This window comes from Setaria viridis, chromosome 5 (genome assembly GCF_005286985.2).
Source record: "Setaria viridis chromosome 5, Setaria_viridis_v4.0, whole genome shotgun sequence".
Taxonomy (NCBI): Eukaryota; Viridiplantae; Streptophyta; class Magnoliopsida; order Poales; family Poaceae; genus Setaria; species Setaria viridis.
Window position 1 is genome coordinate 35,457,365 of NC_048267.2, and position 21,521 is coordinate 35,478,885.

Sequence of the window (21,521 nt, forward strand, 5' to 3'; positions counted from 1 at the left end):
TTGCACACCCTCCCCCATCATCTCAACCAAAAGTCCCCTACCAACAGCACCACCAAAGCCTTTGGCCTACCGTACCAAGATGACTTTTCAAATGCAACCTATGCAACTTGTTTTTGTCATTCATTCGTGACCCCCGCTCATTTTTATACCCAGCCTCCCTGCTTTGTTTTCCGGAACCAAATCGAAACCGACAAGTTTCACGTCGTCTAGAGTTCCAGACACCGGCAGGAGTCGTCGAGCATGACAAAGACCGTGGTTCTGTACCCGGGCCTCGGCGTCGGCCACCTCACGCCGATGGTTGAGCTGGCCAAGCTCTTCCTCCAGCACGGCGTCGCCGTCACCGTCGCGCTCGTCGAGCCGCCCGTCAAGGCCCCCGACTTCTCCGCTGCGGTCGCTCGCGCCGCGGCCTCCAACCCCTCCATCACCTTCCACGTCCTGCCGCCGCTGGCAGCGGACGCGCCACCAGCCGGTTCCAGCTCCGACGACACCCCCAAGCACCACGTCATCCAGATGTTCGACCACCTCGGCGCCATGAACGCGCCTCTCCGCGACTTCCTCCGCTCTCTGCCCGCCGTCGACGCGCTCGTCATCGACATGTTCTGCGCCGACGCCCTCGACGTCGCGGCCGAGCTCAAGCTGCCCGCCTACTTCTTCTACGCCTCGGGCGCGGGAGATCTCGCCGTCTTCCTCAACATGCCGAGCGTGCGAGCCAACATGACCATGAGTTTAGAGGAGTTCCGCGACTCCGTCCTCTCCTTGCCGGGCGCTCCTCCGTTCAAAGCTTCCGATTTGCCGGCGGCAATTCTCACGGACAGCGAGGCAGCCAAGGCCGTCCTCCGCATGTTCCAGCGGATGCCAGAGTCAAATGGGATCCTCATCAACACTTTCGAGTCGCTGGAGACGCGTGCGGCGCGCGCGCTCAGGGACGGCCTGTGCGTCCCATACCGTGCCACGCCGCCGGTCTACTGCGTCGGGCCGCTGGTCTCGGGAGGCGGAGAGAAGGAGCACGAGTGCCTCCGGTGGCTGGACGCGCAGCCAGACCGCAGCGTCGTGTTCCTCACCTTCGGCAGCTTGGGCACGTTCCCGAAGAAGCAGCTCGAGGAGATCGCTGCTGGCCTGGAGAAATCAGGGCAGAGATTTCTATGGGTCGTGCGCAGCCCGCGCAGCGCCGACCAAAACTTAAACGAGCCACTTGGGGAGCCAGACCTTGACGCCCTCCTGCCAGACGGATTCTTGGAGAGGACCAAGGGCAGAGGGCTCGTGCTCAAGTCTTGGGCGCCGCAGGTGGACGTGCTGCGCCATAGAGCGACCGGAGCTTTCGTCACGCACTGCGGGTGGAACTCGACGCTGGAGGGCATCGTGGCAGGGCTACAGTTGCTGTGTTGGCCGCTGTACGCGGAGCAGAGGATGAACATGGTGTTCATTGTGGAGGAGATGAAGCTTGGGGTGGAGATGAGAGGCTACGACGAGGAGATGGTGACAGCTGAGGAGGTGGAGACGAAGCTTCGGTGGGTGATGGAATCGGAGGACGGACGTGCGCTTAGAGAGCGTGTGCTGGTGGTGAAAGATAGAGCTGCCGACGCGCTCAAGGAAGGGGGCTCGTCTTATGCTGCTTTTGTCGAATTCCTAGAGGATTTAGAGACTGTCAATCGATCGTGAAGGGAGTTTATCTCGCACAATGAATGTCAAATTGCTGAAACACTTCGATCTCGAAAGGATCTTCTTTTTTGCTAAAGTTCAAAGAGAGAGTTTTTAGTATACTGTTTCTATGGCACCGGATGATCCAACATCTGGACAGACAGCATTATTCTACAGCACGTGCAAGAACATGCCATGGACATAGAGCATTATTCTACCGCACACAAAAGTGCCTCCAAAAACCACTGGCTGAAATAACAACTGATGAACCAATGCTCATTTGCAGAGAATACAATTGTAACTTTCCAAAATCATGTTCTTCCGACGCAGCAATTTCTTGTGTTTACTCTTTCTTTCAAGAGGAGGGAGAAGGCACTGCATCAAAATTTACTGAACCATGCTTAATTACTTTTACACCAAGGTTTCCAAAGCCACTTGAACGGAGGGGAGGCATTGCAGTTAACAATGATGCATGAATAAGGCTTGCTGCTCAAGAAAGAACCATTTAATTTTCGGAAATGTACCATCGATCAGCATGTATATCCAAAAGAACCAAATTTTGATTTAGAACAAACTATATGAAACTAGCAGAACAGAAGGAGTATGGATAAACAAGCTATTGCTGTTTCATTACCTCATTTCCATAGGTGAACATAAATGGAAAGCGCGAATCAGCAGCAGGCTAAAACTTCCTAAAACCAGAGCCGAGCACTAGGGTTCCATTGGCAATTTGGCATAGTAGGAAGACATCTTCCACGCAAGAAATACTATATATCACATATGCAACTTGAAGTGATCTTAACGCAAAGTCAATGGTGAGATCAGAACATTTATTTTCATTTTGAAGCAGTCTTTTATGGAAATGTAAGAATACCCATGTAAAAATTAAGGTAAATTAATTTTTGAAGAAAATATAGAATGATCTTTTTTTTACCACAAATCTATGTAAGGAAAGATCATTTTAAAGTATAATAATTTTGAAAAATGTAGAATAATTTCAGACCCATGTAATAAAAGATCAATTTAAGGTAAAATAATTTTTGAGAAAATGGAGAATATTTTTTGAAAAAATATAAGAAAATTAATCCTTTTTTTCATTTGATGAAGTGGATAGGTTGAGATATAATGTGAGGAAAAACCATATAGAAGGGGCAAATGTTTGTACCTCTCCGGCACCAAGTGTCATAAAAAAATTCACAAAGTTATAATGTTACGAAGTATATTTTAATAGCAAACAATTATAATATTTCCGTATGGTCTAATAACTTTTTAAAAAAATTAGTAGTTAATGTTAGAGAGTTTAACTACATGAGTTGTAGATATAGTTATGGTAATCCTTACTTTTTAGCCACAGGAGTTTGAATGACAATACAAGTTTAACATGGTACGACTTTCTGCATCCCTTATTGATACAAGGGTTGGGATTTTTGTTCCACAATAAAGAAAAATTAAACTTGTTCTAGTAACACATCGGGCCCAATTCTCTTCTTCTAAAAATATCAGGCAAAGCAAAATCTTGAAGGACGATGAGAGTTAATGGTGCTTTTTCTTGAGGAATTTGAGGTACCCATGTGCGGTATGCGAAACAAGCTAAGCCTCCTTCACGAACAAGCATTGATATGCTTGATTTCGACCTGTGCTAAAGTGATTCACGGTAGAGAGAAGTTTATAGTACTGCAGTATGGATGATCGTCCCTACTATATATTCATGTTGGCAATAGCGCACTCTTCTGTGTTTAATTTGTGTTCTACTTTTCCTGACTGTGGTTCAATAATGTGAGAATTCTGATGTTCTACGGTCTCCATCGACCATGCTGCAATGTTCTAAAGGATCCCTCTCGATTACAGTTCCATTAGGAGAAATGTAAAACCACATGTATTTCTTTTCAAAGAACCTTCAAAAAGGATGGGGAGCTCCTGAATTCACTTAAGAAGAGTAGAATTGATCTGGATTATAAGGAAAATTGGGCCTGAACCGCACAACCGCACGATTAGTTGAAGGGAAACCAGTGAAAAATTTGAACACGACCACCTTGACAACTATCCCAAAACACATTAGCAACCAACATTGACGGAGCCCACCATGCGTTATCATTGCCGAGCTCATCGCTAAAGCAAACAAGCAACTCCGATTCCACACTGTGGACGTGAAACGCCCCTATCGCTGATCCATGCACATAGCACCAGGACACGTAGAAGGAGACTGCGATGTGTCATCGTTGCCGAGCTTCATCACACCCCACACGAAGCAGCGCCAACTCCACCTCAGCGTGCTCGTCCCAAGAACATCGGCCGCACGCCATAAGCAAGTAGTAGACCTAAGAAGGCGAAGGCCTCATCGAAACGCCCGGTCAAAGAAAAGTGGCTAACATCCCATACTAGCTGAGGATCGCACATCCAATCTTCTAGGGGTGTCCTCAGGAAGGAATACGACGCCGAGCGCCGCCACTGCTCTCCTAGCAGAACATAGGCAGAGCTCACCTCCAAAGACTCTCGCAGATTAGGGGGAGAGGTACCTCAGTGACGCTTCGGAGGAAGAGACTTCACCTTGTGTATCATCGTCATCGACCCTAGTGGGTGCCGGACAGGACTTTTGCCCACCACTTCCCGCCTTACACCGTGAAAGGGATGGCAAGATGTTGGCCTCACTACCCAAAAGTTGTCCGCTGACACTATGAGCGCCCCACGACATGGTCTCTTCTACCGCCTCTGCAAGGCCATCGTTGCCGCATGCCGTGACCGCTCGCTATCCACTTCCCGTAGTGATACCTCCACGTTCAGGGGAGGTTCAAACACTGCTGGGAAAGCCCCATCAGTACCGGTTCATAAACCTCCTCTAATACCGGTTACGCAACCGGTATTGCTAGTACCGGTACTAAAAGGGTATTAAAAAATAATAAAATAGAAATCCCACCGCACTCCCGCTCGGCCCCCGCCGCCCTCCCACCCGCCTCCCTCGAAGCCCTCCCGCCTGCCCCCGCCGCTATCCTCCCGCAACTTGCCCTTGGCCTCGTCACTCCTCCTTGCCGCGGTGCTGAGAGAGAGAGAGAGTGGACAGAGAGGAAGATAGGGGAGAGAGGGATGGGAGCTTCTTTAGTAGACGGATAAGGACAAAGAGGAAGATAGCGGATGGGGCAACGGGGTAGTGGGAGCTCGTTTAGTACCGGTTGGTAGCTCCAACCAGTACTAAAGGAGCCCCATTAGTACCCGGTACTAATGAGTGACCTTTAGTACTGGATGGAGAACCGGTACTAAGGGTTAGGACTAATGCTCAGTTTTCCAGTAGTGAAACGACCGTGCCACCCTTAGGCAGCGCACCTCTGCAAGCCGCCGAGCGCTTGTACCCATGCTAAACGCGCCGCGACTGACTCTTGTCAGGTCATCTACCTACCTCATGGCCCCCACTGTGACCTGCCCGCCCGCCATCGCCCCCGCAACCATCGGTCCACCGCCACCTCCAGGAGTCGCTATGGACTGCAAGCGGCTAGATCCACCACCCTAACACCGGCTGACTGCTACTATAGAGCCTAGGGGAAGTTAATTTGGGCGGAGAGGAAGAGCACCCCGGTGCCACCTTCCTCTCGCGCTCACGCGGATGTCTGGTGGCGCGCTCGGGCAGTGGCAAGGGCACAAGGAGGAGCTGGGGCTGAGCCAGCGGCAACAAATAGTTTCCATAGAAGCCACCCGGAGGGTGACGTGGGGTCACGGGGATGAGAGGTTAGGGGTCAAACTACATGTAATAATATATCTTACTAGGATAAGTATATGGGAAACAAATGAAACCCAAATCAGTTACACGAGAACTATCTATGGTCTTAAGACTTTAGACAAAAATAACTCAAGCGATACAAAACATTGGTCATTATTATTTTCTCCCTCCCATAGAAATATATATTGTTTCATTCTTCCCAAAACCTATGCGCGTATTATAAACAATATAGTTTAGATTTACATTTAAGCATTATGTCAGTTGGGAGAGCACAGTACAAGTTCTATTCAAAAAGACTGCAAACATGAATTACAAGACAAACACAACTGAGACTCGCCTTCAAAGTAGAGCCTCTGGATTAAAACTATGTGCTAGACCTGAGGATGACCAGCAGAAGTCATTATAGATGCACACCATTATAGATGACCAGCAGAAGCCATTATTGATGCTGCCATTAGGAAAGTTGAGCACCTGCTAATAATTTTCACCAGAAAATGGCATCTGAAGCAGTACATGTTGTCCATAAACAACACATGTTTAGACTCAGGTTATTTTTTAGAACAATTGAGACTCCCTTTACTATAAAGTATAGGATTGATGATGTACTATAATTATCAGACACAAAAGCAAGACCTCCGTTGATAGACAAACTACCACTCAAAAAGGTGGTCTGCTAGTTTGCCTAGACACTAAGCACCATCCTACTGCCTACCCAGCACATAAATATGAATGTTAAGAGCACGTATAGAAACACAAAAATGCAAAGAGTTAGATAAGTTCGATTGTGATTTGCAAGTTACATATGAGCAAATAGATTATGGTATTGGGAGAACTATCAATGCAAGAAAATGGTTGTTCAAGAACCAACAGTACATAAACAAAGCTATATTGTTAGGTGTCACGATTGATAAGTATATATGTTACATATTAAAGCTGTCACAGTCAGATGGCAATGCAAATATCTGAAGTGTTACACCCAAAGCAATTCCAGGGGAAGAAACTTACTGTGATGGAATGAGTGGAGTGTATACTAAGCCTGGCTCCATAAGTTCACCAAGCACAAGAATGCTTCCTCCGTAATCTGAACCTTCCAGGCAATGAGTTTCATTTTTAGACATAACTCAATAGATCACAGGTCATTTTCTTCTTGATGTACTCTTTCTAAATCAGGAAACACATTCTTCTCCATGGCTGCAACACCATTTTCCCAAAAAGAAAAATTAGAGCAGCAGCACAAGTATCCGCAGCTTAACATTGTGACAAAATTGAACAGACCATCATCGTCGACAACTTATATTACCTCAGAGCTGTGGGCATCACAATTATGTGTAGCATCTCAGTTCTCAGATAGAAATCATAGATTAACATTGTAAGAAAATTGAACAGACCATCATTAATCAATCAGTCGAGTCATTTGTTGTAGAGATGTCAACGCGTCAAACAACTGAGCAGAGGTTGTATGCATGTTGCTGTCTGGATATGGACAGCAGCAACAAAGCATTGGTGTGACCTAGGAACTGGGCAATCAGCCATAGACCAATAGTATTTGACATGAACACACCATGGCTGCAATCAATACAATGTTGTAGTTCTTCATTCTTGTGAATTGTGATTCATGGTTGTGATGAGAACAGTAAAAGGCAAGGAGGTTAACATAGACGCAACAGAGAGGAAGTGTACCAAAGTTGTTTAAGTCAGGTCACCGTGCTCATCACCACGAGTCTTGTCTCTCTATGTCGTCAGAACTCAGGACCATTAAGCCAAGCCCATTGTTAACTACAATAGTAGTTTGCCCTGAAAAGGAAGGAAATGATCAACAAAAGCAAATGGTTGCACAAAAATTGTTTGCAGGATCGAAACATTTGGCACTCGTTGATCTTGTCAATTAGAATTCTAGTTGAACAAAACAATATACACTTAAGCCACCAAAGTCCCCCTCCTTCTCCAACCATCTCTCTTAATTAGATCATAATCCAAGCACCAGAATCCATCCATCTCGTTCCCCCTCCATCTCGTCACCACTGTGTGCAGCATCTCAGATAGAAGTAGCAGATTAACATCGTGGGAAAACAGAACAGACCATCAACCAATCAGGTTATTATTTCAGTTCCATATCAGATTTTGCAATTTCATCAGAATGGAGGCTGATAGAAACCAACTGTCAATTCTAAGTGCTAATGCAAGTTAATCAGGCAACCTTGCCGTGCGTTTTTGCAAGCAATCAAGGTGTTGCTGTAGTTCGGCATCTACAGCAGCACTGCGGCTTCTTACACCCTACCGCCACTGCTTGACCCACGAAAATTACAATTTTGTGAAGGGACAAGCGATGCTATGAGAATAATTCGAAGCTGTGATCATCTAGTTAGATTAGAGAATGAACCAACTATCATTCAAGCTGCAAATGATGAGATGGCTTGACGGTTGGCGCCGTGCTCCGTGAGTGCTTATGAGGGATCGCGGCGCGCCGTACCAACCAAAACCTAACGTATAAATCTTGTGAGATTTCCAAGTCAAAACGGTGATCACTGACAGTGACGCTCACCTTGATATGCTCCTTGTGGTGGAGACGCGAGAGCGACATAAGGCTAGGTCAGTGAGACCCATCATATTTAGGCATGTAAAATTTGGCAGCTTTTAAGGTGCGCTTCACTTAAAATTAGTTCTAGATCCGCCTCTGGTGTTAGGGAAGTGAATTAATTTTTTTGAACGAATGGGCACGAGACGGTGCCTATTTCATTGATAGAGGAGGTTTTAACAAAAGGGTTCCATATTTGGGGTAAATTTACATGATTACTCTCTAGATAGGAAAGACGCTAAAGCTTTTGCCCCTGCTACGATCCATGTGCCTGCTTCCTCCTTGACTTTGGCGATCAGAGAGGCTGTTGACATCTCCTGTTGATTGAAGATTCGTCTGTTTCGCTCCTTCCATATCTCCCATATGAGCAGCAGCGTCATAGAACATGTGCCTTTTCTAGGTGCTTCGGTCCGTGTAGTCATATTCATCCACCATTGTAGAGTGGTTTCGGTTGATGGCCATTCCGAGGGGTGTATGCTTGGTTGTGATGCCCAGAGGGCCACTAGTCCCCAGATTCGTTGGGTGTATCTGCATTGTGCCAGTAGATGATGCGCTGTTTCTTGTTGCGTACGGCATAAAGGGCATACAGGGGAGTGATGCCATCCTCGTCTCTCTAGTCGGTCAGCTGTCCAGACACGGTTTTGGAGAATGAGCCATGCGAAGAACTTGCACTTCGGCGGCGCCCAACAGTGCCATATTGTTTTGTAGTGTGGTGCCAAAGTAGAGCCTAGGAATTGTGCTTTGTATGCCGATGCAGCTGAGTATCTGCCGTTGGATGTGAATTTCCATTGGATTGCATCTTCCTGTTGCGTTTGCATTTGCGGCCTTATTATAGCTGTTAGGCGCCATAATGTTGCAAATTCTTGGAGGTGTGAAATTGTCAGTCCTGTCTGAAGGTTTATGTCCGTCACCCATTTGTTGTTTTGCAGAGCTTCAGCTAGTTTTATATGCTTTCTCCTGGAAAGCATATATAGGTTTGGTGCAATGTCCTTTGGTCGAGTTCCTTGTCCCCAAGCGGAGTGCCAGAAGCTCGTTTTGCGCCCATTACCCACTGCGATCGTTGTGCAGGCCGCGAAGAGTCGTTGATCGAATTCATCGCATGGTATCTCCGTTCCAATCCATGTTTTCTGTGGGGACTGCCATTCATGCCATATCCAGCGCAGCCTCAAAGCTCTAGCGAATTTGTGTAGGTTTAGCACGCCTAGTCCTCCGTTTTCTTTGGGTAAGCAGGTTTTGGTCCAATTAACCTTGCATTTGCCGCCTGTGAGCATTTTGTCTCCCGCCCAGATGAATCGTTTCCTTATTTTATCTAGTTTGTCTAGAACTTCCTTTGGTGTTTTGAGGACGGTGAGCAGATATAGTGGCTGCGCTAAAAGGACTGCTTTTGTTAGGCATACCCGTCCTGCCTGGGTTAGGTTGCGACTATGCCATCCGGAGAGCTTCTGCGCTGCTTTGTCCATTATGGGCTGGAAGTCCGGTTTCCTTAGTCGTCTTATCGTGAGCGGGAGACCCAGATACCGTATTGGGAAACTTGTACGAATAATTTGCCATTGGGCGAGGATTTCTTCCAGATCTATGTTGTCACATATGATGGGGGTCACAGTTGTTTTTTGCAGGTTTGTTTTAAGCCCAGTGGCCTCCCCGAAGAAGTCCAGAAGTTTTGTTATATTCGTAACGTCCAGTTGTGTCGGTTTGATGAAAATGACCGCATCGTCTGCATACATGGAGATGCTTGTACGTGGCGTACGCCCCCTTATTTTTGTTAGTAGTCCCATTTCCGTCGCTTTATGTATTAGCTTGTACAGCGGGTCTATCGCGAGGATAAAAAGTAGGGGGGATAGAGGGTCTCCTTGTCGTAGTCCTCGCCCGTGTATTATCGGATCAGATGGTGCGCCATTTAGCAGGACTGTTGAGGTTGATGTGACTAGTAAAGCAGTTATCCAGTCTTGCCATCGTGTGGGGAAGCCTCTGTATCGCATCAGTTCAAGTAGATAGTCCCATCGGACCGAATCAAAAGCCTTGGAAATGTCCAGTTTCATTAGTAATGTTGGCGTTCCATATCTGTGAAACCTTCTGGCCATATTCCGTACGAAGAGGAAGTTGTCGTGAATGCTTCTTCCTTTGATGAAGGCGCTTTGGCTTGGTGATATTAATTTCTCTAGATGCGGCTGTAGTCTTGTTGCCAAAATTTTGCTAATGATTTTTGCAATGGCGTGTATGAGACTTATCGGTCGAAAGTCCTGAATGCTTTCAGCTCCTTCTTTTTTGGGTATTAGGACGATGTTGGCCGAATTTACTAGGTTGAAGTCATTGCACCTGGCGTTGTAGAATGCATGTATTGCTATTGTTACATCTGCTTTGACTATGTTCCAGCATGATTTGAAGAATAGCCCGGTGTAACCGTCCGGCCCTGGTGCTTTATTTTTAGGCAGATCAGTTATGGCGTGTAGTATTTCGCTATCCGAGAAAGGGCTATCAATTCCTGATAAATCCACCTGTGGGAGCTGCAGCTGTTCCCAATTTAGCGTTTTGGCACGGGCGGCTGGTGCGGACATTACGTTGTCGAAATGGTTTTGAATTATCTGCTGCTTATCCAAGTGGGTTACAGCCCATCCGTTTCCTGTTTTCAGTCTTTGGATGAAGTTTTTCCTCTTTCTTCCATTTGCCTTTAGATGGAAGAAGCGCGTGTTGGCATCTCCTTCGCGCAGGTAGGTTATTCTGGAGCATTGCTTCTTTCTAGCCTTTTCTATTGCCACCCATCCTAGGAGCCTGTGTTTGAGCTTGCTCCGTAAGTCGTGCTCAGGTTCGCTGAGCATTCTTGTTTCTTCTGCTACGTCCAGGCGCATGATGACTTCTTGGGCCATGTGGAGTTTTAAGCGGGCATCGGAGACATGCTTTCGGCTCCATGATCGCAGTGCCCGGGCTGTTGTGCGTAGCTTGTGGCTCAACCTGTGAAAAGGTTCGGTGTGTCCCGTCGTCTTTGACCATTCCTGGGCTACTACCTCGTGAAAGCCTGGTAATTTCGGCCAGAAGTTTTCGAATTTGAAAGGAGTCGGCTTGCGAGGGCCGGATTGTTGTGCCAGTAGTAGAGGACAATGGTCCGAGTGTGAGGAGGAGAGAGCGTGTAGGACATGATCATCGAATTGCAGGTCCCAGTGTTCATTGCAGAAGACTCGGTCAATACGCGATAGCGTCGGTTGTTTTCTTGCATTACTCCAGGTGAATTTTCTATTCTGTAGGTGTATTTCTTTGAGACCGCAGTGAGCTAGCGTTGCTCTGAAGCTTCTCATAAGTCTTCTGTTTAGATTAGTATTATTCTTGTCTCTTGCGCTATAGATTAGGTTGAAATCGCCCAGTACTAGCCATTTGGTGTCGTCGTCGGGTCACATGGAACGTAGCTGGCGTAGGAACGTGGCCTTTTCTGATTGCCTTGAAGGGCCATATACCGTTGTAAGCTGGAAATGTAGATTATTGTGTTTAACCGTCGCTTTTGCTGAAATGGAGTAGCGTCCTATTTGGAAGTTTTGCATGTCGAAAACCCTGTCATCCCAGAGAAGGAGGATGCCACCCTTTGTGCCTATAGCCGGCTTATACGTGTAGTTATTTAGGCGCGGCCCGCCTAGGAGGTTCGCTAGGATGACATCAATATTTTGTAGTTTCGTTTCTTGTATGCATGCAATGTGGCACGTCGTTGCCAGTAGTAGTTCGCGTATTGTTAGGCATCTGACGGGTGCGTTTAGGCCTCTTACGTTCCAGCTCAGTATTTCGAAATTGCCATTCATCTATGTTGTGGTTGGGTCGCTTGCTGACGTATTAGCATTGTCATGTGTTACCGCTTGCATGTTGCGATTTGGGAGCGGTGCTGTGACTGTGTTGATTGTGTTGACCGTGACCGTGACCTCGTTGACCTTGCAGGCCGTGTGGTTGTGGCGTGTCGTTTGTTGCCGCGCGTCGCACTGGTCATATGAGTGCGTTATGCGGTTCGAGGCGTTTTCGTCATGCGGATTTTGTCGTTGGCCGAGCGTTGACGGCGTATTAGTTGTCGTCCGAAGTTTGGTTTGGCAGTGGCCAACGCATAGTGCAGAGTGCATAGGTTTTGCCCGAAGGTCGCAGCCAGCAGAGCTAGAGCAGAAGCCTCCCCGAAGGTCGCAGCCAGCAGGGCGAGACTTGGAGGTAGTTACGACATAAAGCTAGCAATACATGTAGTAGTACTGAGGCACGTGATGCAGGTGCAAGGTCTTGAAGATCATGCCGCTTCCTGGTCCATCTGCTGGAGTTCTCCCACCCCATCACCGGCCATATGTAGCAATGCTTCGTTTACCTGGTCAGCGGTTCCGTCGTCCAGGCCGAAGAGTGTAGTCATAGCAGCTATAATGAAGTCCGGGAGTAGTCCCTGGAACATGTGGAGGAATTCCTGCAGGACCTGCTCTATAGGCATTAGTTCATCATTTCCTATGCCTAACTTCCTGTAGAGGTTCCTTTGTGCCCGCTCCACTGCTGGCATGGCTGGCTTTTTTGCTAGGCGCGCGCTCCGCCGCACCTTACTCATGTCAAAGTTGCGACTACGGCGTTGGCGTGGCGGCGGGGGCTGTAGCAGAGGTTGTGACGGCGCTATGAAGAGGTCGCTTATTTTTGGATCAGGCGCTACTGGGTGTGATTGTGGCGTTAGCTGGGGAATCTGTTGCGCTGTGCATGATTGGAGTGTTGTGGGCCTATCTGAGTTTGCATATGGTGTGTGGCAGTGGGTTGGGCTAAGTGATTGTGGTGGTTGACGGGCCTCAGTGGCGATGCTGGGTGGAGGTGATCTGTCGCGGGCCAGCTCAGTGGCGGGTGTATTGTAGGCCCGCTGCGGCCCAACTCCCGGCGCTTCAACCTGCCTCCCCTCTGGGTCGTTTGCTGGGCCGGCTTGTTGTGGAGTAGGCCCAGTCGGTTGGGCTAAGGCGGAGCTGTTGGCCTTCTGGGCTGTCGCCGGCACATGTGCCACCACGCCTGCTTCTTCTATGCATAGATGGTCCAGCGCCTAGTGGACTTCCTGGATCGTCGGTGTCGCCGTCGCCGCCGCCGGGGTCGATGCTAACGCCGCCCGCAGGTTGTTGAAGACGCGCGTCAGCGGCACCGGCTCGGACCAGGCTTTTTCCCCTGCCGTCGTGTCCTCGATCCCGAGTCGATCGGTGAGTGAGCAGGCTTTGCGGATGTACTCGTCGGCGCCAATGTGCCAGAACTGTTTCCTAGCATCCAGAGTTGGAGTGTCAGTTGTGAGAGGAGCTTCAGTTACCTGCTGTTGCGCGTAGGTCTTGAGCATTGCAGCTTGCGCCGTGAAGAGGGCCTGTAGCTGTGACGGTGGCAGGTGGCGCAGCTCCAGGACGCCGGCCTCATGGCGCCGTCCAGGCGCGGGCGCATAGTTGCGTCTTGGGGGTGAACGGGTGCGGTCGCGGCGCGCCATCCCGCCGCAGCCCCAGTAGTCGCCGTCGAGCGGACGTCCTTGTCCTGGGTGGTCGTAGTCGCCGCCATCGTCGTCGGTGTCATCACGGCGGGAAGGCCAGACGAATGGCCGGTCGTCGTAGTGCTGCCTCGCCGGGCGACGTCTTGTACGGTCCTCCGCGTTGACTGCTTCCTGGCGGGCGCTCTCGCCGCGCCTGTTCCCGGCGGCTCCAGCACCGTCCGCGGCCCTACCGCCATGTTCCGTCCTGGGGGGGCCCCTCGGCGCCGGCCGGCCCCTACTGGGTCCAGCTGTGTGCAGATCGGCGCGCAGTTCTCGTGGTGGACGGGGCAGCCGTGCCGGGAAGCGTGATCTGGCGTCGGATGGCGCGCCGTCGGCGAGGCCGTAGCGCCAGTCGTAGCGGCGGCGAATGGGGATGACGCTTCGCGGGTTGTCGATGGCCTGTTGGAGGTCATTTGCCGCCGCCGAGTAGTCCTCGATCACTGGCATGTGGATGAAGACCTCGTATCGGGCCCCCTGCTGCCATGGCGGCTGCAGTGGTTCGGCCGAGACTGCAAAAGCAGAGGAATGCGTCGCTGGGTTGTGAGTGAAAGCAAGCCATACCTTTTTTGGGATCTCGCTCGGATCCACCGTCCAGGCCCATAGCTCAACGTGCCTGGAGTCCGCCGGCTGGAGAAGGTCAGTGACGATGTGTTGCAGGGCGCATTTGTGGCCGATGACCCGCTCGACGATGTCCGGCGTCCAGGCATGCGGCGGAATGCCGTCGAGGCAGAGCCGCACCCTGTAGAAGATGCGGAAGCCAAGGGCGTGCGTGAGGCTCCTCCATGTGCGCAGGCAGATGTCAATGCCGGCTCCGGTGAACCGCCCTCGACGACGTGCCTCCGCCGCGTGTTCCGCTTGCTCGAACTTGATGAGGTATGGCTCAGGTTGATGAAGCGTGACGGTGACGTCGCCCGGGCGCAGGCGGAGCTCCCGGATGAGGAGGTTGGCGATGTCTCTGGCTCCGGCGTCGGACGGCAGGTGCAGTGCCCATGGCACGAGTGCACAGGCTTCCCAATCTCTCGCATCGTGTTCAAGGTGGTAGGAGCTGGAGACGAAAACGGTTTCAACATCTGGCCGTGTGTGTGGATATCCGATGGCCATTGTGGATCTGATGGGTCTTGGCGCAGGTGGAGGTTGTTTTTCAGTGGTGGCTGCGCGGCGCGGTGCTGCAGGGTGGTGGCGGCGTGTGGAGGATTGGGGATGTCTGGTCGATGGGTGGCTGTCGTGGGCTTGAGCTCTCGATCTGCGCAGTGGAGCGGCGGCTGTTTGCGTGACGCGGTGGTGCTTCTCGCGTCGCGCCGCCCGGCAGTCGCGTTCCCGGTGGCCGAAACGCCGGCACCGGAAACAACGCACGGGGTCGCGGCACGCAGAGGCGGAGTGGTCAGTGGCGAGGCATCGGAAGCACCTACCTGCGGTCTCCCGTTTGAAGGCGAGCAGCGCCTTGGTTGGTGTTCGTCTTGAATTGCTTCTGGCTCTCCGGTCACTTCCGCCATCGCGTCGCCGCGCCTCGGGCCGCGCCTGCCGCCGCGTCCTGCGGCTCGTCACAGGCTGCCAGTCATGGCGCACCAAATTGTGCTGCGGTAGCTTCTTTACTTCGCCGTACCGGGGCCTGAGGCGTAGTGTCGCTGACGTCGGGTCTTCAATGCGCCGCGTAGCCGTCCTGTCGTCGGAGTTATTCCGGCTTCCATGAGCTGGAGGACGCGCATCGCCGTGGCGCCGCTGATTCGTTGGGAGTGTGGAGCGCCCCTCTCTGACGACTGCGGCATAGGACCGCGTCTTGTCCGTGTGGGCGTCGTTGAGGTTGGGGCTTCCAGGGCGCAGATCTTGCAGCGGGATCCGCAGATCCGGTGAAGGGACCGGCGGATTCGGCGATTCCGGCACCCAATCGGCCTCGGGCGGCGGCGAGTAGTGGATCCGTGGAGGTGGCGGCGGGGAGGCGTTGATGAACTGCTCCCAGGCTCTCCTCGTGAGCGGGGTTTGTGGGATTGGCGGGCTAGGGGTCGGGTTTGGTAGCAGGTTCGCTAGAGGTCTTCGGGTGGGGAGGGGGCGGCGGGTCGGTGACGGCGGCGGCGGCGGGTATCGTGGTGGCGGGGGAGGGAGGAAGGGGGCTGGCGGAGGGGAGCGTGGGGCTCTCATCCTATCGTTACACGAAGTGAATTAATGAAAATGATACTATCTAAAAGCAGTTGACTTATTTAAGGACACCGCTCTGACGCCTACAAATAACAGATTATCAGCTACTCCGATCAAGGAATACAAGGATAGTATAAAATATAAGGATAGTATAAAATATAGAAAGACAAACATTTGCATCGAACCAGTGGAAAACAGTGGAGCGGTTTTTCGTTAAAACCAAAGAACTTGGGGTTCGAATCTGGGTATTATTCAACGAGGACCAACCAACCACCCCTTGTACGGTTGTACCCTCCCGCACTGCAGTGGGTTTCGCTGCGTTGTGTTCACCCCTCTGTTTCTGTCGCCGCTTGCGGCGACGACTAGGCGAGCGCCGCCACCCTTCGCCACGTTTTCGCCGGCGACGAGCACCCACCAGGTAGCCCGCCCCCTTCTTTCCCCTTCCCACCGTGCGAAACCGAACGCCCCGAGCGCTAACGTCAGCTATTTGTATTCGGATCCGATCCGATCACAAGTATTTACGTGATACCTGCGTTTGTTGATTCACAGGTCGGTTGGCTTTGGCAGTTCAGACCGGCCGCGCGGCCATGGCTTCCGACGGAATCGCCCCCAGAGGTATTAATGTTTCTTCTCTTCCTCTGTTCAAACAGACTTCAAAGCCGCGGGGAGGTATTGTGGGGAGATCTTGACAATGAGCACGCCTTTGTAATTCCAGCGATCTGACATGTTAGTAGGCGGGGCTTCGGCCATGCTGGGCCATGTATCTTGGAAGGCAGGCATCGGTTGCTTTTCATGTAACTCTAGTGCATTTGCCTATGGCTATGAGGAGTTATAAGTGCTCCATGCTCCTGCTCTCATTCCCTTATCTGTTCGCTTGATAGCATCCATTGGTTTGCAAAGTTTGTTGCTATTAAAAATTTTATGATTTCACTGCGAAATACATTTATGTTAGCACAAGTTCTGTTTCTCCCCATCTCGGGTTGCACAGAAGGGACTGCTACACATGTACTTGGCTATAGCAGCTACTGCGATTATTTTTGTTTTATTGTAGTGCCAACTGGAATAGGTTGTTCACTAGTAGTGCAGTATTTGCTTTCGACATTTGTTTGTACCATTAGACAGGAGGCATAAGCATGGTTTACAAATTATTTAAGATATAGTGGGTCTGCATTCTAGATGATTTTGCTATGTTCTGCAGTCGATAAATTTTTCTTCCTTGCTCACAGATGTATGTGTTGTTGGAGTTGCACGCACCCCTATGGGTGGTTTCCTTGGCGCCTTGTCTTCCTTGCCTGCAACAAAACTTGGCTCTATAGCAATTGAAGGTGAGATCCAAATCTTCTCTGCATGTACATCTCGGCTCTGAACAAGGTATAAATATTTGTTTGCCTCCTCTCACACTGACATGACCATGGTTTGGGCTGTTAGCTGCTCTGAAAAGAGCAAATGTGGATCCGGTCCTTGTGCAGGAGGTCTACTTTGGAAACGTCTTGAGTGCTAATTTGGGACAAGCTCCTGCAAGGCAAGCTGCGCTGGGTGCAGGGATACCAAACACTGTTGTCTGTACCACGGTTAACAAAGTCTGTGCATCTGGCATGAAAGGTTTGAACCTAATTCATTTGTCCGTGCTTGTGTGCCTCCTACAAAAGTTTACACGTCATTTTATCTGACCATGCTCTTGCTTTTTTCCCCTCCCTGCAGCTACTGTGTTTGCAGCGCAGTCAATTCAACTGGGTATCAATGACATTGTTGTGGCAGGTGGCATGGAAAGCATGTCCAATGCCCCAAAGTACATTGCTGAAGCTAGGTATGCAAAGTACTATTTTGATATATCCAATATCGTGCTGCATAACCGAAGCATAAACTTAAGTTATTTGGTGGATACATGCACGTTATTTAAATTGCATTATCTACACTATTTTGTTATTGGTATGTCCATTCGCTATTGGCAAGGCAATTAAGTGACCTTTTTTATTTCGAAATTATACTGTGTTCTTGGTTAAAATGGATTCCAGTTGCTATAGTCTGATTATCTTGCTAAATACAAATGCAGGAAAGGTTCTCGTTTTGGACATGACACACTTGTCGATGCCATGCTTAAGGATGGTCTTTGGGACGTATACAATGATTGTGCCATGGGAATGTGTGCCGAGCTTTGTGCTGACAATCATGCCCTTACAAGAGAAGATCAGGTCTCTCACTATATATAATATTAAGTGCCATCTGTTAATATCTCTATATTTGTCAACACATAAATGGTGGTATTCAATAGTGTTCAATTTGGCAATTCTTTTGAGAGTGCCCTGTTTTTTTTTTTTTCATTACCATCATATTCTGTAGCCTCTTTGCAGAATTTTAAAAGAATTTTGCAAGGGTAAGGCTGTCTAGGAATTCCTTTCCCCAGACCCCACCTTGTGTGGGAGCTTTTCGCACTGGGTACGCCCCTTTTTTTTACCATCATATTCTGTACAGTTTAAATATCTATCATCCTGAGTGGTCTGGGTCAGCACCTGCATTCCCAGTATCTTGTAAAATTAGCAGTTTGGACCATAATAGGCTACGAATGTCGAATGATTCCGTAGGAGTTTTCGCCCACCTGTGAATAAGTTTTAGGAGCAATGCCTTTCCGGTTAGGATTGCGGCATGATTGCTAGGGTGGTCTTATGTCATGCTCTGGATCTGTAGATGAACTGTTCATTTTCTTGCTTCCAAAGATGAAAGTAGATGTGTCATACAAAAAGAGTACTATTTGTATCCTAAGCTCTTCATCAGTACATAAAATTGCACTTCTGTACCTCAATAATTCTCCTGTATCCATTTTCATTTTTCTTGTCAACCATTTTCCTGTATCAGTTGCCTAGGAATATTATTGTATCTGATGCAATGTATTTTATTTTATATTGCAATAAATATATTTACCACTTCTGGCAAATTTTATTAAACTTTTTCATGCACAGGATGCTTTTGCCATCCAAAGCAACGAGCGTGGAATTGCTGCTCGTGACAGTGGCGCTTTTTCATGGGAGATTGTTCCGGTGATTTTCTCTCTTTGCTGAAAATAGGCATTGTATGCCTTGTTTGGTTTCTTATGCTCAATCAATGTTTTGACAACCAGATTGAAGTTCCTGTCGGGAGGGGAAAACCTCCAGTACTTATTGAGAAAGATGAAAGCCTGGACAAGGTAAATTAACAAAGTATAATTAACAAAAAAGATGTAGTTGGTTAAAAAAATGCTGTATCATTATTCATGCTTAGTATAACGGACCTCCTCATAAAGAGCTTCTGGAGCAGTTATTGTAAGATCAATGGACATGACAGATTCACTTATGTCTTGCGTTATTTCTTTCTCTCTTAGTTTGACCCAGTAAAACTGAAGAAACTCCATCCAAGTTTCAAGGAGAATGGTGGTACTGTTACAGCTGGTAATGCTTCTAGTATAAGGTATAACTTTTTGGCGTTTATTTTATTTTTGAAAGCTTTAAGTTTTCTGCAATATGTTGTTTTACTGACAGGTCTGAGAAAGAAACTATGTCATTGTTGACGATTAAATTCCTTTATTATATTATGCATACATTTTGTTCTTTTTGTTGCTGACATGTGCATGGCATATTCATTTTCTGTTTGTTCTTACAAATTGCTTCTCCTATTTATGTCTGACTGCTTGTTGTGTTCTACTTTGTTAAATAAATTGTAATTTTTTCCCTTTAGGATTGTAACAAGAATTGGTGTAAATGATTTGTCACATAAGATAGTAAAAACATTTTATAATGCCTTATGCCCATTCAATCAAGGAAACTTTTCCTGCCTGTATGATTTCTTCTTGGTTGTCTTGGACACTCTTTCATCTAACTTTTTAGCCATTTTTTCCTTGGCTTGTACTCTCAAGTTTGCTGCCTAGTGTTCGCTTGTGTAGGTTTGTGCAACCAGTCATATCTAATCTGTTTTACATGGATCAGTGATGGAGCTGCTGCGTTAGTTTTGGTGAGTGGGCAGAAGGCTCAAGAGCTTGGCCTGCAAGTCCTTGCAAGGATCAGAGGATATGCAGATGCAGCTCAAGTAAGCTTTACCTCACTTAAGAGTAGAGTACACTTCTTCTATATATATCATTGTAATCTAAATATTGAAGGATATAGGATGTTATTTTCTTTGAAAATATTTTTATGTTACTGTTTCAGATATCAAAATTCATCAACTCTTGAAATTATATTCTGGAAAGTTTTTTTTAACCATGAACGTTGTTTATACAGGCTCCGGAGCTTTTTACAACTACCCCAGCACTTGCCATATCGAAGGCTATCGCAAATGCTGGATTAGAGTCATCCAATGTTGATTTTTATGAGATTAACGAAGCCTTTTCGGTATATATTGAGAGTTTCTTTTACTGATTACTTAATTTTTTGGTAGTAATATCTATTTTTATTTCTCTATACAGGCTGTTGTACTTGCAAATCAAAAGCTTCTTGGGATTCCTTCGGTAAGTGCCACCAATATGAAACTATCATTCATTGTGAAGTTTAGAAGTTAGAACATCATTTTCAGAACGAAATACACACAGGTTCATTTGTTATTTGCTATGCAGCAGCAACGTACTGTAGCATATAATAATGTTTTATGCATTAACAACACATGTGCTTGCAGGAAAAGACTAATGTCCATGGAGGAGCTGTATCTTTAGGTCATCCTCTTGGGTGCAGTGGTGCTCGTATTTTGGTCACCCTTCTTGGTGTAAGTTTTGTCCTGAGATGCTATTTTTTTTTATCATGTTATTTGCAACCCCTTTCAAAGATGCGGGATATTTTTCCTAGTAGAAAAATAGAAGCTGATTGCTGATGAATTCTTTCAAATGTTTGTGCAAACGGTAGGGTTTGCCATGAAGGGTAAATCGCCCTACTATTGCTAGTGGGTTCTGTTAATGATTTTTCAAAGTGCAACATATTTGCAATTAGGATCTTAGATAAACCTGCATTTCCAAATTTCACATTTATTCTTGTCTCACAGATTATAATTACTCCCCTTGTTTCACTTCTTTCTGCTTATCAGTTTTTCTTTTTTAGAAAATAAAAATTTTAGTTATCTTCTTTGATCATCATTTGGGGATATCATCTTGTTCCTCATAGTCCTAGTTTCTTTTTAACAGGTACTTAGGGAGAAGGGGGGCAAGATCGGGGTTGCTGGTGTCTGCAATGGTGGAGGTGGAGCATCAGCACTTGTTCTCGAGCTTGCATAAGAGATACTGACCTTGTAAGACTCAAAATGCTGAATATATTTAAGTCAATTTCATTAATTCATTACAAGATGGATTATTAAAAATGGCAGTAGGCTATGCCAGGTGCTGCTGTCTGCATAGTTGAACTGAATCTGATTGAGTAATCATCCTATTTTACAAATACTGTCCCATTTCTCTAACCATAGCAACTTAACGTTGCAGGTATTGCAGGTACAACAATTCCAGTAGTTAGCACCAGCTTCCTGAGGCGCAATCTTGTACTATTATGTTGATGTTTATTTTTGTGTTGTAGCTCGTCTACCATTCTTAGCGTAATTTGGCAATAAAGTATGTTGTGCTTCTTTTACTTGCGTAGTATCCTGCAATAAGAGAAATGGAGCAGCCTCTTTACACGATTCTCATGTGGAATCTTTGCATCCGGTTCAGGCACATAGATGTAGTTTTAAATGTAGTTTTAAATGTTTGGGTGAAATTTGTCTACTGAAACTCTATGGATGCTACAAGGGACATGCTGGGTTCCAGTCTAGGCAAGAGTAGGGCTGGTTACTGGCGACATGGTGCAGGCAAATTGTTAGGGTGGCTGCTTGAGCTGTTGTTGGTTACTCTTGTTGCCAATTGCCTACGCCACATAGATGTGTTCAAGATATGTGGAGCCTTTCTCAGTAGTCATCCTTGCTTTCTGCTGGCTCGTGTTGAAGCTAGAGTGCGTGAATGTAAATGAACAAGTGATTAAAGTATGGATTCCATTTATTGGTCA

The 21,521-nt window shown here is 47.8% G+C and overlaps 2 protein-coding genes across 2 annotated transcripts; both read left to right on the forward strand.

Moving 5' to 3' along the window:
- Positions 1-58: 58 nt before the first annotated feature.
- LOC117856860 (anthocyanidin 5,3-O-glucosyltransferase) lies at positions 59-1,758 on the forward strand. The gene has a single exon (XM_034739291.2). It carries the CDS (start codon positions 241-243, stop codon positions 1,657-1,659), a length of 1,419 nt encoding a protein of 472 aa, XP_034595182.1. The 5' UTR covers positions 59-240; the 3' UTR covers positions 1,660-1,758.
- A 14,037-nt stretch (positions 1,759-15,795) lies between these two features.
- On the forward strand, positions 15,796-21,521 carry LOC117859175 (acetyl-CoA acetyltransferase 2). The gene is made up of 15 exons (XM_034742377.2): positions 15,796-15,955; positions 16,087-16,152; positions 16,764-16,862; positions 16,966-17,139; positions 17,239-17,344; positions 17,591-17,729; positions 18,495-18,572; positions 18,653-18,718; positions 18,893-18,978; positions 19,494-19,593; positions 19,785-19,895; positions 19,970-20,011; positions 20,176-20,262; positions 20,675-20,778; positions 20,966-21,521. The coding sequence occupies exons 2-14, from the start codon at positions 16,125-16,127 to the stop codon at positions 20,762-20,764; spliced, it is 1,206 nt and encodes a 401-aa protein (XP_034598268.1). The 5' UTR covers positions 15,796-15,955; positions 16,087-16,124; the 3' UTR covers positions 20,765-20,778; positions 20,966-21,521.